General features: G+C 38.2%; 1 protein-coding gene across 1 annotated transcript in view; it reads left to right on the top strand.

Annotated features, from left to right (window-relative positions):
* Positions 1–19,650, top strand: part of NECAB1 (N-terminal EF-hand calcium binding protein 1) — a 219,049-nt gene that overhangs the window by 105,012 nt on the left and 94,387 nt on the right. Inside the window, exon 5 of the mRNA XM_063451266.1 lies at positions 16,700–16,797. Within this exon, the coding sequence (XP_063307336.1) occupies positions 16,700–16,797 (98 nt within the window). The remainder of the gene's footprint in view (positions 1–16,699; positions 16,798–19,650) is intronic.

Here is a 19,650-nt window from a genome sequence, read left to right as displayed (position 1 = left end):
CATTTTTTTCATTCTGAAGTTTAGCAAATCTAATTGCCTTTTTGCACGCATTATTTGCTTCCTTATATCTTTTATAAGACGCATCTGATTTGTCTGATTTAAATGCTTTAAATGCCCTTTTCTTATTTTTAATCTCTTGTTTTACTTCTCTACTAAGCCACATTGGTTTTAATTTGTTTCTTTTATATTTATTTCCCAATGGTACATACTGAGAAATGTACCTTTCTAATACTTGTTGGAAGATGATCCATTTATCCTCAGTGTTCTTTTCACTAAAGAGTTTATGCCAGTCAATCTATTGTAAAGCTGCCCTTAACTTATTGAATTGGCCTTTTTAAAATTATATGTTTTAGTATACCCCATGTGCTTTTGTTTTTTTGAGTTTATTTCAAAGGACTCTATATTGTGATCACTATTCCCCAAGTGCTCACCTACTTGAATGTTGGTCAAAAGATCAACGTTGTTTGTTAAAACCAGGTCCAGACAAGCATCCATTCTAGTTGGTGCTTGTACAAGTTCTGACATGAAGGTGTCATTTAACAAGTTTAAAAACCTAATTCCCTTTGCTGAGCTACTAGTCCCTCTGTCCCAATATATATATATATATAAACTTTTTTTTCCAAAATCATCATTTCAAAATCATTTCAAAAGCTTATCCAAAAATATTAAATCAATGCCTTAAAATAGGAAATTGTGACAAACTGAAAAAGTATTGAACCTTATAGTCAAAAATAGCTAGGCTGGAAAAATAGGTTGCAGAAATTTTCCAAGTTTGATAACTCAGCTAATACATACAGCTTCTTCTAAACTCACAATACCCATGTGGTGAATGAGCTATCATTTATTATATATTGAGGACAAGAGATGTAGGAGAGATCTCCAGGCTAGAAAGACTTCCATTATTCTGTTGGGAAGTGTAGTAAGAATTGTGAATTATTTATTACTAGAATGTGTTTCTGTATATCTTACTATTTTACTTGTATGTTGCTATATATTTTTTTCAAATAGAAGTCTTTATTGCATTCACGCCATCACATAGCAGTTTATCGGCACCCGATAAACCCATATCAGTTCGGCTCAATTTAAGTCCCGCCATTAAAGGTTTATCAGAGCCAATAAATATTGATTTGAATATCAAATCCATTATCTATATTTTACATATAAAATATATGATTGGGTGATTCAGTGTCATTTATTGAGGAGACAATCCATAATCTCAACCATCTAGAGCACTCGAACAGCCTCAACGGAGTCTCAACGGTTCATCGGCTTTTGTCCATTCACTGCAACTTTTACTGGCTTACAAGGTTGTTTACGAAACTGATAATTCAAAGTAAATTTCAAATTTAAGGCGGAGAAGCCAAACTTAAAGCATAGCTGACTTCGAGAATTTTCCATTTCAGCTATTTTGACCTTAATGATTAGATGTCACTCTGAATTCAGTTTGAATTCTAACTTTAGAAAATAACCCTGTTAAAATACAAATTGCCCAATTTTGCCAAAATTACTTGAATTGGAAGACTTTTCCAACTCACATCTTCAGTTTTCAGTCTGGTAAAATTAAGAGTTTGATGAATATGTAACAGACACAGAGAGTGAACTCACAACTAGATTTATTTCTACTGCTCATCCTTTTCCCCCCTCTATATGGTTACTTCCACACTTGATCTGTAAATAAAATTTACATTTAATGGCTGTCCCCTAACCATCAATTAACTTTTTTTCCCATCAATTATCTTTTTTGGACATAATGGATAGAACTCCAAATCATGAATCGTTCAAAATTATGGGTCTATTATCTGTTTTGCTTGCTTTATGAATTGTCCATATATAGTGTTTCATAGTTCAGAAATTCGGAAAAGTCACTGATCACCCAAAACAGAGATAAATGACGATTCAGGAGAAACTGAACGCATAAATACAGAGAGGAAAGAAAACCAAAACATTTTATAGGGTTCCTGTATCTTTCAAGGTGAGGGAACTTTCTAGTATGTCCATGTGGATTAGACCATTTGTATAAGATAATGTAATGGGGTTCTCACACACATATATCTTCTATTTTTGTTAAAAAAAAAAAAAGTCAATCGTAAAGGTGCCAACTCAGTGGCCTTTTTGACCCTGTGTAAATAAAAAATTGCGATAATAACACAACTATTTAGACTTTGTTGAAGAACTTGCAAAACATCTCTGTGCTGTACAGTTCTTCTCACGGCACATGTACTTTATTCTACATCTTGAAATTCCCACAATGAAAAGTTCAAAGAGAACAGTCTTACAGGTAGCTAAAAATAAAAATTTAGGATGAAGTAAAAAAAAAAATCTGAAAATATAACATTCTGCTGCTAATGTTACACCTGCCAGGAAAGGGTAAAAATAATACCTTCACAATGCCTCACAACTCCAACTGATGCCATCAGGAGCAGTATAATTATCTGTGAGACAAGGTGACAGTGAAGGAGTTTACTATAAAGAAAACCTTGGTGAATCTATTAGTAGAATTCTATGACCCCTGTGGACTTAATTAGAATGTGTCATTCACATCTTTGTTATTAAGCCACTGGGATTCCTTTTCTAGTTTCGTACAGTAGTTTTCCAGGTATCTTTTGTAAGCATCTGATACCTTGAAAGGTTAACAGCTCAACGGGAACACAAACTAGCTAAAATCTAAGTTGTGGAGCTCTTTTATGGTAATTTGCATGTTAAAATGAACCTCCAAAATGTATGAACCTCCAAAATTATTCCAAATTAGATAAACTGAGATTTGGCCATGGTGATGTAGGTGAGTTTAATTGCTCACTAGCCTTCCATCTATTCACTGATGACTCCTTTTCACTGGAGTCATTAATGGATAGAACAAGGGAATAGGTGACACACAGCTTTACCTGCACCTGCCCATTTCATGATTTTCATATTTTAGGATAAGCTTTTAAAATATTTATTTTTCAAAATATTACAACATGAAAAAATATATCACATATAAAAATATATATTTTTAAAAATCTAAATATTAAAATATTTTTTCACACTATGAAGTCAGTTTGAATGTTTATCCAAAAGTATTAAATCATTTCAAAAGCTTATCCCAAAATATTAAATCGAGACTAATATTAGATATACGGGTTCCTCTTATTTCTATCTTCTTTTCCCATAAAATAATGTGCTATAAGAAAATACATCAAAATATAGTGATCCTGTATATTCCTTTATTCCTTGGTGTCTTCCAAGGAGCTGGATACCTCCAAAAACCAGAAATTTTATATACCGTACATTCTTTTTTTCCCTTAGTATAACAGCAGTACCTATATGATGTTCTTTTTAAAGTGGTGGATGAGTATCCTCTGCAATGAAACACACCTACTCCTACCTTAAATATCAGCACTGAACCCTCAGTCCCCAGTTATACCAAGAATAAAGAACACCAAGACCGAATACTGCAAAAATATCAAAAGTTTTATTGGAAAGAGGGGAAATTGTACGGTTGATGTTAGGGCTTCATTTCTTCCCGAGGAAATCGTAATGGCTGTAAACCATACTTGGAAATCCAATCAGCACAGCATATACAAGCCTGGAGAATTGCCTGACAAATGACACCGAAGTAGTTAGGTTGCTAGAATTCTGAGTTTATTTGTGTAACATATCACGTTATAGAGGTATATTACCGCATAGCATTACATCCCGGAACTGCCTATCTACTTACTCTAGGGGCTCTGTGCAATGGTAGTCACCATCATTGGGGGCTAAGGATGGACACTTTATGTAGGTCCCCAGATTACTCCTATGTTTTAGTCACCTTGTGCCCATTATAGGTACAGGGTGTGTAATGTATTTGTTTGCAAGTTAATCCACCCCCTTACCCATTCTTCCTTGTTTTTTTTTCCAGAAGGGCATTGTCCTATTGTTCCAGAGACACCTTTCCTCTGCTGTATAGTATTATATGTGTTTTAGACGTTTTCTTGTACTATGAGAGATAATTGTGTTAGTGTGTCTGTGTGTATAAAAGATAAAAACAGAAAGGAATATAATTAGTTTATATTACAATAGCTATTGTGCAATGGATCTTGGTGTGAGGCAGGTAATTCAGTTATGGAGTCTTGATTCTGTCCTAGACACCAAGCAGTGGCGTCTCCAGCATTCATATTTAGGGGGGGCACATGGGGGGGCCAGGGACACAGGTAGGGGGGCAATTACAAAACGTGTGTGTGTGTACACACATACACACACACACACGTGGAGAACATTTAAAAGTTAACAAAATTCAGATTTCTGGCACCTTGCCCTTAAAGTCTGCTTTAGATATGCAATTGTAACAATATCTCATGATGCCAGAATTGATACAAAACTATTTTTTTTTTTAAATATGTATTTTTAAAATAATTTACAACATGCAATTTGAAGGGAATTTAAATTAACACTTCTATATAAATATTTCACATATTCTATTCTAGCGTATTCTCTACGCTACAGTTTAAGCATTTTAAAGTGACACAAAGTTGTATTTTGAAATGCTAACTCAAAGGAATTTTTCAGAAGAGCAGATTTAGCTCTACTTCCATGAACAACTAAAAATGGTTGGCACTAAAGTTTGTGCCCTGACCTATAGTTGGTGAATAGTATACCAACACAAACTAAAATTACTTGTTTAATTCTCACGCTCACAAAATGGAATCCTGGGTGTAACGGATCGCCTGGCACCCCGACTGGGTACCTCCGTTAAAGGATGCTCCTAGCGCTTCCTGAGGACTCCAAGCACTCTGGCAGACACCACAATCACCGAATCTGCGAAGCATATAAATCCTCTCAAGCCTCTGAATGCTGTAGACAGTTGAATAGGAACCATACAAATAGGTTTTCAATCCTAGCAGTCAAACTGGAACAGCATACAATAAATCCTCCCCCAATAATGAAACGACACTTCACTTTGAGGGTAAAACAGGAACTCTGGACTGGCACATCCAGCCTGGCTTTTATTACAAGAGTACACATACAGGCCACACCCAGGGGGAGGCATAAAATAACCAATAGTATCACGGGTGCAACCCACACATCCCCTCCACTTAGTGTGACGCATAATCCCATTATTCATACAGTTTAAAATATACTTTTTACACAATATTTATAACTTCAAAACCATACATCACATTCACATACAATTACATATCCACAATCAATCCATTCAGGGGAACAACATATTAAAAAATGGCATGGATCAGACCAGGGGTTCAAAAGTTAGTAAAGTATCTTTTAAAACCCCTAGCTTTCCAGCTCAGACCGGTTTTACAGGGCCTTCTCTGTGCTGGAGAAGTAATCCAATTACCTCCCAGCACAGAGACAGACTCCATTGAGCACATGGGGACACAAAGACAGTAAAACACTTTAAAATACATAAATTCACCTTTTACACATAACACACAGACATTTCACCTATCCCCAGATAGCTGGGATCTGAGCGCACAAAACTACCGAATAGCGCGCAGATCCTACTCACACAGTTCACTTGCCATGGGGCCGAAGTCTTTAACTACACGAATGGGCTCCATGGCATAGCTATCTGGGTTAACACATTCACATAAAGTCTGGGCCATAGTCCAAAGGCAAGAGGCGGGCAAACAGGCTTCTCCAGGGCCCAGTGGCGAGGTTGGTTTCGCCACACTGGGTATATACATATCATTTACTCAAAAGCTGCAATATAAGTTCACGTTACTTACAGTAGTAGTGCCACTGTCTGGAGTGTCTGCTCCGCTCACTCAGTCCCTCTGCAAATTGCACTCTCAGGTAGGTAAGGTTGCACACCTTATGTGGGGCCGCACTGCAAACTGTTTGCAATCTCTGGTAAGTAAGGTGACACTGTCACAACACTGTCTGCAATCTCAGGAGTAAGTGCCACTGTCATACCACTCACTGTCTGCAATCAGGAGTAAGTAACCTTTGTCACACTCACAGCACTCACTGTAATCAGTGCAATAATTCACTTTTCTCAGAACCTAGATGTGGCAGAGGCCGCGGGCCACAATACCTGCTCCTCTCTGCTGGCTCTGTTCTGCCTCCTTTGCTCTTGCTCCTCTATGCTTGCTCTGCTCCTCTTTGCTTGCTCTGCTCTGCCTCCTCTCTGCATGCTGTGCTTCTATTTGCATGCTCTGCTCCGCTACTCTCGACTTGCTCTGCTTCTCTCTGCTTGCTCTGCTGCTCTCTACTCTGCCTCCTCTCTGCTTGCTCTGCTCCGCTACTCTCGACTTGCTCTGCTTTCTCTACTTGCTCTGCTCCGCTCCTCTCTACTTGCTCTGCTCCTCTCTGCTTGCTCTGCTCAGCCTCTTGTCTGCTTGTTCTGCTCCTCTGTTTGCTCTGCTCCTGCACACATATTGCCTAATACATACACACCCATACACACACACTGCCTAATACATCCATCCATACATTTATACACACATATTGCCTGAAACATACAAACCCATACACACACACTACCTAATACATCCATCTGCACACACATATTGCACAATACATATATTGCCTAATACATACACTCCCATACACACACTGCCTAATACATCCATCCATACATTTATACACACATATTGCCTGATGCATACATCTATACACACATATTGCCTAATACATAGACCCATAAACGCACACTGCCTAATACATGCTCACTGAATAATACTTACATCCATACACACATACTGCCTAATACATCCATCTGCACACACATATTGCACAATAAATATATTGCCTAATACATACACCCATACACGCACACTGCCTTATACATACATCCATACACACATACTGCCAAATGCCAGACATCCCAAGTCTCCCGGTAGTTCAGGGAGACTCTTGCATGTTGAATGCGGTTCCCTGACACTCGCAGATCATACACAATATCCCGGAAATCACACACACAATCAAATCTATAAAGTATGACTTCTGTGCATGTCAATATGTGTGTGTATCTGTGTGTGTATCTGATTGTATTTGCCAGTGTGCGTTTCAATGTGTGTATCTGTGTGTCAGTGTGTATGTGCCAGAGTGTGTGTATGTGCCAGTACGCATATATGTGTGTCTGTGTGTTAGTTGAGGGGGGGGGGGAGTGAGCGCAAGCATGTCAGGGGGAGGCGGAGTGACCGCACATGTGCACGGGGGTGGCGTAGTAACTTGTGAAGCCACCTCCCTGAAATGCATTTTTGCATGTTGGGATGTCTGTAATACATACATTTTACATGAAATATATAATTTATAGCTGTGATAATAATATTTTCATCATTTGGTGGGTTTTTATTTATAATATTGTGGGATTTAATTTATAGTAATGGGTTTATGTTAAATAATGTTACAGTGGACCTGTCTGACAGGTTCACTGTAAGAAAAAAAAATTTCATTATGATCTATAAAATGTATTATGGATATAATTGGTCGCATAGTCACTTGCACACAATGTCACTTACACACTCTAACATACACTCTTACTGAAGTATACACACGTTACACACTCTCACTAACACACATTTATTAAGTATACACACAATGACACACACTAACACATTATTATTACGTATACACACAACGTCACTGACACACACTATTAAGTATACACACACACACACACAATGTCTCACACTCTCACTAACACACACTCTTACTGAACTATACACACACAATGTCACTCACACCAGTTTAGTCACACTTTATACACACACACACACAAACATCCCCAAATCAGCCCCCTTGGGCTCCATGTGGGCCATACCTGTGCTTGTGCTGTGGAGGAGGATCCATTCTGAACTTACTGCTGGCTGGGCTCCCTCCAGGTTACTGAGAGCCCAGCCCCTGAGCAGATCCTGCAGGCAGGGGAATCCCCCTGTACACACGGGCAGACACAGGAGGGAGGAGGGAGCAGGAAGCAGGCTGAAGGGGAGACTTTTACTGCTGTGGAGGAGGAACCATTCTCCAGCCTGCAGGAAGTCTCCCCTTTGTTTCTGCTGGGGGAGCAGGAGAGTGGTGCACAGTGAGCATAGCCTGCTTCCTGCTCCCTCCTCCCTCCAGTGTCTGTCTGTATTTACATGCAGGGGGATCCAACTGCTCAGGGGCTGGGCTCTCAGTAACCTGGAGGGAGCCCAGCCAGCAGTAAGTTCACTTTTAATTGGGGTGGCACAAAGGGGGGCACAGTCTGATCTAGGGGGGGGCATGGCCCCCTCTGGGCCCCCCCCCCCCTAGTGACGCCACTGACACCAAGACTCCAAAGAGTGACTTGTATTGCTTTGTTTGATGACCCCCAGTTGTGATTATCCCTATATAAACCTGTGGTTCACTCAATAAAACCAGTTCTACTTCACCCTTCACTAAGTCTCGGCTAGTGTTTGGGTGAGACAGCTATACACTCTGCAGGAGAGCTTAATCACTTGGAAGCTGTAACACAGGACCCTGTTCCAGGGTGGAAAATCTAGCTAGGAAGTGTTCTTGGCAGAGGTACCCAGCCAGGATACCAGGCAGTCCACCACACTCCATAACTTCAAACAGCTCGGATTAAGGTGTCCTGCAGTATGCCACCCGGGGAGCTTTCTGGCTAATCCTGCTAGCAGGAACCCGTGTGCTTCAACAAAAAAAAGAGAGGTCTTGGCCGTCCCACCAGTAGGAAAAGTAAAAACTGGGGAGAAATATTTAAGGTTGGAGTATGAGGAGTATGCTTTAATTATTTACATATTTTATTGCAGAGGTTACTCATCCAGAGGTAGAACATCCCACAGGTACTGCTGCTATATGTCATTGAAACATATATTATAATAAAAAGTTTTTTATTTTAACCAGTCCAGCACAGTCAAACTTATCTTATCTTCTTCCCATTGATATAGGCCTACTTTAAAAAACAAACTTTAAAACCCATACCCATTAAAAATTAAGTATCATAGCTCCAAAGTAAGTGATTGGCTGCACTGTTTTTGCCAATCACATTTCCAATTCATTTTGCATGCACTTTTTGGATGGATGGGTAATCCCACAGCCAACCTTTTTATATATTTTGACTACCTTTTTATTATTATTATCATCATCATCATCATTCCAATATTATTATCAGTATTATTATTATTAATTGTGCTAAATTTTCCTATTACATAAATGACCCTATGTTGAGCCAAATTAGAAGTAAATTCGTGCCTGACAATGTCCAAGTTATTTCACTTCACAAGGAATTGTTTCAGATCATCTCCAATCTACTCCTATACCTGTAATTTGTACACCTGAGCTTTCGTCTAAAAATAAAGATACATTTGTGAGCACACCCCTACTCTCCTGCTGTCAATATTTATCTGGAACCCAGACCAGGGTTGCTCGTTTAAGCATGTTTCTCTTCTGCACATGGATGTCTCCTTCCGAGTGGACCCACCAGTACTGGAATACCTTGGTGTAGTGGTGGGCTTGTGGTGGTTTTGTAGCCGAGACTGTTGTTATTTTTGATGGGTGTGGCCATTCAGACATACAATCCATAAAAACACCACACTAAAACTGCACACATACTAATACACCACAAAATATACCTCTACCTTCTCACACACAGTCACACTACACAAATACATCCTCACTTTCTCACACACACACAAATCCGTTGTCTTCCACATAAATACATCTCCACATTGCACTCTACACAAATACTCACCTATAGTCATACATTTCCACTTTGCATAAAATCACTCCCAAATTCATTCCCTTGGGCTTGGCTTTAATACATACAACTTTTAATCTTGTGTTGGTGTGCCCCAGCCATCAACATCTAAACCAAAGCCAGCATAACCATCAGAGGTTGGTTACCTTAATGAAAAATGGATGGTTTCCAATCTTGTTCATTCTCTCATAATTCCTGGAGAGAATGCTACATTTTTCCTGCCAGCAATGGAGCTTGCAAATTAAATTTAAATGAAGCCAATTTTGTGAAAATGCAGATGTCAACTGAAATAATGGTGGCCCTGCAGAAAGACCCTAAGAAATGCTCCCATCAGTCATACAGCAATAGAGTTATAAAAATATATCAGACAGAACAGCAGCATATGGAAACCCATGAATAGTTAATGGATTAAAACAAAAAACAAACAAAAAAAGAACGAACTAAGGGGGCCTACAAAGGAAGGAGTAACACCGTTATTAATAACACAGCTTGAGATTGATTTACGGGCTAGTTTAATTACTCAGAGGTTTACTTGATAATGTCCACACCTGCCTTTCCCCTGGGCTGTATCTATAAAAGAAAGCAGGAATGTTCTATGGTGAGCTAGCCAACTGCAGGTGTAACATAATTGTCTTAGCAGTTAATCATTTTAATCCTTACAATAATAGACTTACACTGGACATATTATATTTGTTTTTTTTCCATGAAATCCATAGAAATCTATTTTAAGATACAATTTATTTAGAAGATAGACTAGGCCTAAGAATAGTTGATGTGCATTATAGAAACACATTCATTTCCGTTGTACAGTTCTTATCTTGATGCAGTATCTTCCCCATGGGAGTTATAATTCATGGGCAATCTAGTCTTACTTTCTTGTTTTATTACAATCAACCCAAGTGAGTATATCCATGTCAGGATTATAGTTGATCCAGCACGCAGAATAGTATCACACCTAGGACTAAGGATAACATCTAACCGGACATTACAATGGCCGGACTTAATGTAACAGAGAAAAGTCGAAATACTTGCCAAAGTCAGGGACACAGAAAGGGACACAACGATGAGGAAAGCCAGAAGTCAAGGAAACCAGAAATTAGGGAAATCAAAACGAAGCCAAAGTCAAATACCAGAAAAACGCAATCAGGAACACACTCTCGCTAGTGGAAACCATTAAAGGGCACTGACAGAAAGGTTATTTAGATTTAAATAACCCTCCTTAGGCTGTAATTGGCTGTCTCTGACCTCTGACCGATGTCACACGCACTTTGGCGCCATCTTTGATGTGGGTGGAGGTAAGTCTCATTAAAACTGGAACCACAGCGGCCGGCGTCGCTAGGAACACCGTACTCGCTGTGGACTGGAATAGAAAGAGGGCAGCGGTTTGCCACAACAAAATTAAGTATGAGATTTTACTGTCGGTGTGGCCACTATGTTTCAGTGCGGCCACGCCGGCAGAATCGCGGGGAGCCGTGACAATCCAGAGGTTAGACTAAAAATTTAACAATATAGTGACTGGTGTGAATTTAGGTGCTTGAAAAACTATGCTAAAAAACAGTAGCTACCACACTCGTATAGAAATCTCTTCTCTAACCCACACCACAAAAAAAAAAAAACATGTAAAATATGTATTTCAAGTGTAAAACTCAAAATGGAAGTGGTGTATACAAACAGTAAAGTTTAGTGCACTTACTATGGAGCTTATACTCAAAGATAACAATAGTATAATACTGTAATTTATAAATACGCCATGCAAATGGTAGATGAAACACATGTGCAAATGAGCCTAAACTAACTGGCTCCAATCTTTAGGGTCTTTGTTCCTTTAAAGGTAACATACCACCTTTGTTGACTGCTGGAAAATGTTTCAATATCTCCATGAAAACACAGAATGTTGGTGACTATAGCAACAAAATACAAATCATATCCAAATTAAATTTGCTCACTTTGCTTAAAGCCTAAAATAAGACCCAGCTCTAGGTAAAATTTGTCCAGTCCCATTTTAAGAGGGCACGTCCCTCCTTTAAAAAAACAAATCCACCTGTGTTTGAAACATGGACTCACCACGAAAGCTCCATGGTAAAGAGCATGAAAACAGGTGGTGAAATAAGTCCTCCTCTACGAGATGCGCTTCACCTGTTAGCTTTGTCAGTATCTTTCTGATTGAGAAAACTAAAAGGCAAAACGCGTTCCAGAGAGGAGGATTTCTTTCTCTGTAATAAACAGTGACAGGCAAGTGAAAGTGCTTATATACGCTCAAGCACAATCAGATACAACATTGATACAGCATTCACACTCAAACCTTATTTAAACACTTTCAAACATGTTAGCATGCATAGTCCTCTTATATAATCTCCCTGACACACTTCACAAATGCTTACAAACATAACACAAACCCATGGACCAACTGCACGCGCGCGCGTGTGTGTGTATGTGTATGTGTGTGTATCTGTTAGTGTGTGCCTGCATGTGTGTATCTGTGAAACAACCCTCCAAAGCAAGAGGGAGGGGTGTCTGGAGGAATATAAATTAAGTGATATTAGCCCCTCCTCCCTAAAATTTAAGATTTAGACCCACCATTACTTAATATTATGATATAATGTAATGCAATATTGTTTAAAAAGGAGCATTAATGAGACTGAATAACTGAATACAGACATAGCAGAAACATTAAATTCAGAAATAAAAATGGCATAAATAGTAGGTCATATATGTTCACTGTTTTATAGCATGTTGACATTTTAATATTGAAAGCTAATATTACCATCTTAGAGAAGATCCTTGGTGAGTACTCTTTCATAGATTTTCTTTTCTAACCTTTAAATGTGTCGTTTTTTGTTGTTGTTTTTTTTTTATTAGTAGCCAAGTGACATTTCTAAACACAAACGGATTTTAGTATCTTGTAATTCCTTTTGTTATTGGACAAGCAATATTTTAAAATCATGAGCTTTGGAAACTCACTCCTGATTTCAGTTCAAAAGCATCCCTGTTCAAAATAGTTTAAGAAGTTCGCACTTGCTAACACATCTAGGTGCACGTTGATTGGCGCACATGCGCAATCGCCTGCCAATGCTTTCCTAGGGGAAAGGATTGGATTGGCTGAGATCATCAGGAGTGATGAGCTTAGACACGCAAGCAGGGCCAGCCACAGCAAGACAAGCATGTTGATGGAGAAAACGTGAGCAAAATCACCTAAACATCCACTCCAAGACTATAGTGTTTGGAATACATGCTTGGAGTTCGTGATTACTCATTAAGTATTAAGATCAACCTTGATCAATCTTTTGCCAGTCTGAATCAGGTTACTACTTATCAGGGGTTAAGTACTGGGAAATAAAGTGTGGGAACTCACCCAAGATTCACCCCCCTTTCTCCCCCAAAAAATAATATACACTCACAGACACACACACTCACACACACTCACAGACACACACACACATACATTCACACATACACACACACTCACAGACACACATACTCAGACACACACACTCACACAGACACACACAGACACACATACACACTCACAAACACACACAGACACATACACTCACAGACACACACATACTCACACACACACATACTCAGACACACACACACACACACACACTCACAGACACACACATATACATTCAGACACACACACACACATACACTTACAGACACACATTCACTCACAGACACTCACACACTCACACACTCACAGACACACTCACTCACAGACACACACACTTACACTTACACACACACATACACTCACAGACACACATACACTCACAGACACACACACACACTCTACTCCCTCATATTCTGACTCTCAGCATCAGCAAACAGTGCATGGCGAGAAGGAGCTGAGAGAACATGCTTTCCTGCAGGACTCGAGCCCTGCTACTTATTTATATGCAATCTATTTTAGTGATCAAAGAGGAGACTTTATGTGGAAATTTAGTTTTTTAAAACTCAGTGGCAGGGCAATCCAGGCTTTCTGGTCGGTCAGAAAAGTCCTTATTATGCAAGTAAAGTCTCATTAAGGTTTAGTAAAGACACTTCCAAAAATATATTTACTTACCTTTACTTCAGTAAGGACCGGGCAGACAATTTACGCCAGTTTATGTGCAGAGTTTATACTAGACACACATGCAGATACAGACAATCTTAAGGGGGATTACCTAACAAAGGTCACCTTCCATTCGGAGGTGGAGACCAGGTACTGTAATCACTGTCACAAATCCTTTCCCACTCTCTTGAAGAGGCATGTCTATCTTCTGAATACCACCACAGCCAGTAATACAATACCATATCATTCCATTCTCTTAATGGAGGCTGTTCATATGCTGAAAAAAACAAGTGATAATAAATCAATGTTAGAAAATGCATTTAGAACCGAGGTTGAAGTAGACTTACCATTCTGCATCTGTGAACGAGGTAATGTTAATATGCTGAAGGACACACACGTGCCTGTAGACTAGTCAGATATACTGTTAAGAACAAGAGCCAATATGGACCAACTGCTAGGCTTGAATGGTATACATGCTGAGTCGGACAAGTAAAGAGGTGTCCAGAACCAAGGATATCTTCCATTCTCTGAAAGAAGGTCTGCTTATGTGCTAAAATAGCCCAGTGTTGAAAATCATTGATACATATCTTGTTGTAAACAAGGGTCAGTGTGGACTTGTCTCAGGCTTCTGGAGATATGATGGACTATAGCATATAGGGAGCCTCCATATAGTCAGTACAGCCATCAACAGCACTTTTTTCTAGAATGTCAACATAAGGCGTATAAAACGTAGATAGATGCTCACCAATAAACCTCCTAGATATGACCAATTTGTAATAAGGATACCTTATATTGAGGAACAGGAGTAACTGAAATAACAGTAAGCCCCCATACGTATGACATAAAATAAACCTAGCAGCTGGGATTAAAAATGTTTAATATAGAGGCTTCCTTGTGCACTCCATAAACCATTGACATCGCCTCTAGGTAAAAGTCTAGGTCAGACCCCCAGTTACTAAAAGGGGTACAACCAGGAAGTCACCCTTAACAGGGCTCCGTGTACTGGGTCTCCAGGAAGAGAGAGGCTGAACTTTCCTGGCTGGACGTTTTAAAAAAAAGTGGCCTGGTGTGCATTTAATAAAACATTAAACCTTAAAAAAGGAGAACCTGTCCACAGCCAGTAGGACAAGATAAAAGCCTGGAGATCCTATCTGGTAGGAGGGATGTTTATAGCTTTTATTTCCTGTCCTAAACGGCCAAGTAGGAGGAGCTCACCTTATTGTAATGCTGCCATGGAATAGCCAAGAATTATTCTATTGTCTTAGAAAAACAACTTTCCAAATTATTTATCTACAAAAATTATTATAGACTTTAATGGTGATATATGTAGATAAATCATTTGTAAAGGTTTTTTTTTTCTAAGAGAATGGAATCATTTTGGATGCAAACCAATTAAATCGAGGCCTGAATTTGGTAAAACTAGTTGCATCCTCTAAACAGACAATCATATTATTCATTTTAACTTAATGTAATTAACTAAATTAAACAGGGATATTGTCCTGAATTTATGTATAGACACTGCACATACTGAAAGGTTTTTGGGTGGCAAAGTGCATCAAGTATTACACAGGTTTGTTTGGTTTGCAATCTACTTATATTTTGCTCTAAATTCCATAATAATAATAATAATAATAATAATGCAACCCATTACTACAGATTTTGTGAGAGGTGCAAAGGGCCATGGCCCTTTTTTCAGGAACAATGTTTTAATGGTTAAATTCTGTTCTACAATTCCCATGTAACACGGGGTGAATTTAAAATTCTATTCATCCCCAATAATACCCTTGTGCGTGATATTCCCATTGTTTAGACATAATTAGAATCTCCAAATCCAATGCTAATTTCGAAATGTATTTAGAATATCATTGCTTCAGCAATATTCCCATATTCCCTTCTGCTTAACCAGTATGTAAATCAATAAATAATATTTTATCTAAAGACAGCGTTTTTTCCAGTGCCTTGTTGAGCATCAGTATAGCATATTTTTGAGAACAGCAGGTGAAGCATGTGATTATTTTCTTCTTAGATTAATTTCAGCAAAAGATAACTTCAAAGTACATTAATATTAATCTAAACATTTTCTGGATTTGGCAGCATAATTCAGTTTTCTTATATATCCCAAACAATTTGTCTGGCAGTGGGTAATCTTCAAGAACTAAGATTCTATTTTTGCTACCTAGTAGAACAGTACCAATTATTAATGATGTGTGCAACACAAAAAAAAAGACAGTTCTAGGTTATATTAATCAATTCCGCCCTACGAGTGTCAAACAGACATTACTTCGTTTCTGTAAAATTTAACTCTGAAGCACCTGTACTATGTATACTATGTAAAAGTATATGGTTAAAATTTAGCTTGCTGATGTATCTGGAAAAAAAAAACAGGCTAGTAGCATTATGCAATTCTGGAGCTTTATACAATTTGGAACAGCTTAAGATATCAAACTCAATGTACAAAAAGGTTACATTTCACAATGCATATACAGGAATTATATGATGGTACTGGTACAATAGGTATATCAGTTAGAGAGATAAGTCGCATCTCTCAAATGAAAATCTAAACAAATTATGGTGTCCAGAATTATCTATAATTATCAACATTGAGAAGAAATAACACTACAGCCTGCATTGTTGGATATACTTGTGGATCACGTTGTGTTGGGCTATGTAGATCCAGATCCATAACAGTATATGCTCTTTGTACAGGCTATGTTGCAAGGAGTTCTCCTTCCCCCATGTCCATGTATTCTGTTATTTATGAATTCTTTTCGTAATATGTAAAAATTCCAACAGCAATGACATTGTGGAGGATGCACGCCTGCCCGTGCCAATGCATGCATTTGAAAAATAAGGTAAAGGATGTTTGGAAAAGGATCACAATATTACAAAAATACTATGTTAATAAACTCTGCAAAGTACCAATATGAATGCGTTAACAGCAATATCTTGTTTGTTATGTGTATTATCATTCCTTTACTTTTTTTCAGATTACTTTTCCCAGCATTTGGGGGAATATGAAAGTGTGCTTGCGGCATTGGAAGATCTAAATCTTTCCATATTAAAGGCGATGGATAAAACAAAGAAAGTAGGAAACAATTTAAATATTACTACATTATTGTGTTAATTGTAATAACGTCAGTGTTTATGTTTTTGTTAGCGTGGTTTAACATAAAATATTTTTTTTTTTTAAAAAGTCAACTTCATAGTGTGGCACAGCCCACAAAAATCCCTGTTGTCTTTCTCATTCATTCACACAAAACACACAGGTCTCGTCATCAGGACGTGATCCTTCCTCGATCCTATCTTTATGGAATGTTCGGGGGTGGGGGGTGCTCTATATAGGATGATTGGGCAATCAGAAGCATTGACAGTTTATCTTTTATTCTTTCTAGCTTCAATTTTAAACCATTTGCTATGGAATTTCACCATATTATTTTATTTTTATCTTTTAGTTATTTTGATAATTTTGTTGTTATCTGCTTGGAAGGTTCCTCATCGTATGAGTTCCACGTTCATTAAACATACATTTACAATTTATATGTGCTACTGTACAGCTGTGTTAGCTTATTTTTATTTTTTTTACCCCGCTGCACGCTATAGCTTGCAGAACAGTGAGCTTAGCTTGTTATTAGAATGAATGAAATGTGTTATTTTAAGTTGAATGACTGCATTCGTTTGAAATACCTATTATATACTTATCGTACAATTTCCCCTTATTACGGTATTGTTTTATTCAATTAGCATATCTCTAATGGACTTATCAAAGCACCAAATATAATATATCATTATTTATATTAAATTAGAATTGAGCATCACATAATTAGCTTTTTCATGTAACTGATTGATACATCCCTTCACATGTTTAGTATATAATAAAACATAATTAAAATAGCATATTAATTTACTAGCTTACACATTACGGCACTAAATATGGAACACATTAACATGCTGTTAATATATACGGAAACCTCACTAGCATGCCAGTTCCACAAATCCAATATATCTTCATAGCCATTGCACTTAATCAGTAAACAAACTTGCAAACTCTAAAATAAGCTGACAAATACGTGACATTTAATATTAAGACTAAAAACAACGGTGTCCATGTGATATTTTCTGTACTGATCCCCTTAAGTACGATGCAAATGTCAATGGTGACAGTTTAGATGTGAAAGTGATGATTGAAGGGAAAGTTAATTAAATATTTGTAAATTGTTAATGGTATCATATCAAGCAAAATTCACACCTGTCTACATCCTGCATGTCTTGATATTGAACATAGTAATTTGTATTCCTGGGGGTGAATAATATCCCCTGCAAAAATTGTGTGGCATACCAATATTTCTTGGAACTCTATATAGTTATGAATAACTACTCTCTATATATATATTGGTATTTGTTTTTTCTGTCTAATGTTATAGTGCCATAGCATGCAATGATTAAAAACAAGATTTTAGGATTTTCAAAAATAAATAGAGAGGTGAAACAATATAAAGTGTAAATGGAGGTCCAGCATGTAGTTCAGAGTCATTCTAATATTCATCGGAACTGCTGTTCATTTTGATTCTTCCAAAAGGAATCGAGTTACACTGAGAATTCTAATTTCACCATTAAACAGCAACTGTCGTGAAATTTACACTTGTTTTTAAAAATGTTACATTTCAAATCAAAACAAATTCTGTGTGGGCAGCCATTTTGGATCAGACTTTTCTGTTATCTGTCCAACTGCTACTCAACCTTACTTGCCTGCTGCTTTGATTGTTCTGTGTGAAACTGCAGCAAAAGGCTAGTTAGGTTGAGTATCAGTTGATCAGATAACAGAACGGTCTGACCCAAAATGGCTGCTTGGCCAGAAACAAACAAATTTCTCCAAAATATCAATATACATATTTTTTTTTTTTTTTTTTTTTAAATTTTTTATTTTTGCAGTGCAATGAGTTGGTACAAACAGTCTTGAGGTGCCCCGACAGCATTCCTCAGGCATTTCCCTCGCTAAACATGCGGGGTTTTGATTTACAGGCACAATTTTATAATAATATAATATAAGTAGGCAAAAGTAGTTAAAGCATACTTAAAGTGTAGTAATAACACGAGTTGTACAAGCTTATATTGCTGGTAAGTTACACAGGCTATTGCAGTGAAGCATGGTTACAGTAGTGGTTTAAGTTATGCTTAGAGGCGACCCATCATAGGGAGCTAGATGCTTATGACCGAGCTTAGAGAAGAGACTCATGTCTTAATGATTAAACCCTGCAGGTAAGTAGCCTCGGTGTGTGAATTCTAGGCTTATATAGGTGGATAAGCTTCCCAGGCAAGCCTAGAAACGAGATGTATCTGTTTTCTGGTATACAGGCTCAAACATGCTCAATCTTAAACTCAGACACAAAAGTAGAAAAAAAAAAAGAGAAGAAAAATCGTTACCTAAGAGGCTGACTAGGCAGTATATCTGAGTGACATTCTGACTCTTGCATCTCACTATGCGCTTAACGAATATAATAACATCAATCTTAAAGTCTATACATGCAAATGCGATACAATTAACAGTGTGGTTCTGCAGTGATAAAATTAAACCTCTAGCGTTCTAAGCTTGGCTGATAGAAGGTTAATATAAACTAGATAAGATATTCAATGGTTGGCAAAAAGCAGTCATCAGCACATGAGTTCAAACTGGCATGCAGCGGTCACCGTCACCGGCACTTGCGTCTGGGCCCGTGGGTTAGCGTATGCGGGTCAGAGGAGAGATTGCGGGGAATCACCCTTCATCCTATTCCTTCTGTGGGAATGTGGCTGAGGTTCTCCGGTTGGTCCTGAGGAGGTGCTGCCGCTCTGGCGGGGGTGGGGGTGTCCCTCCAGCCCCAGGCTGGTGTGTAGGCCTGCGTCTTCTGGCCTGAGACTCGGTAGCATTCCTTGCCCGAGTGTCTCCCCCTCGTGGGGGTGG

Source organism: Pelobates fuscus, chromosome 4 (genome assembly GCF_036172605.1).
Source record: "Pelobates fuscus isolate aPelFus1 chromosome 4, aPelFus1.pri, whole genome shotgun sequence".
NCBI classification, from domain to species: domain Eukaryota; kingdom Metazoa; phylum Chordata; class Amphibia; order Anura; family Pelobatidae; genus Pelobates; species Pelobates fuscus.
This window is presented reverse-complemented; position numbering and strand designations above follow the sequence as displayed.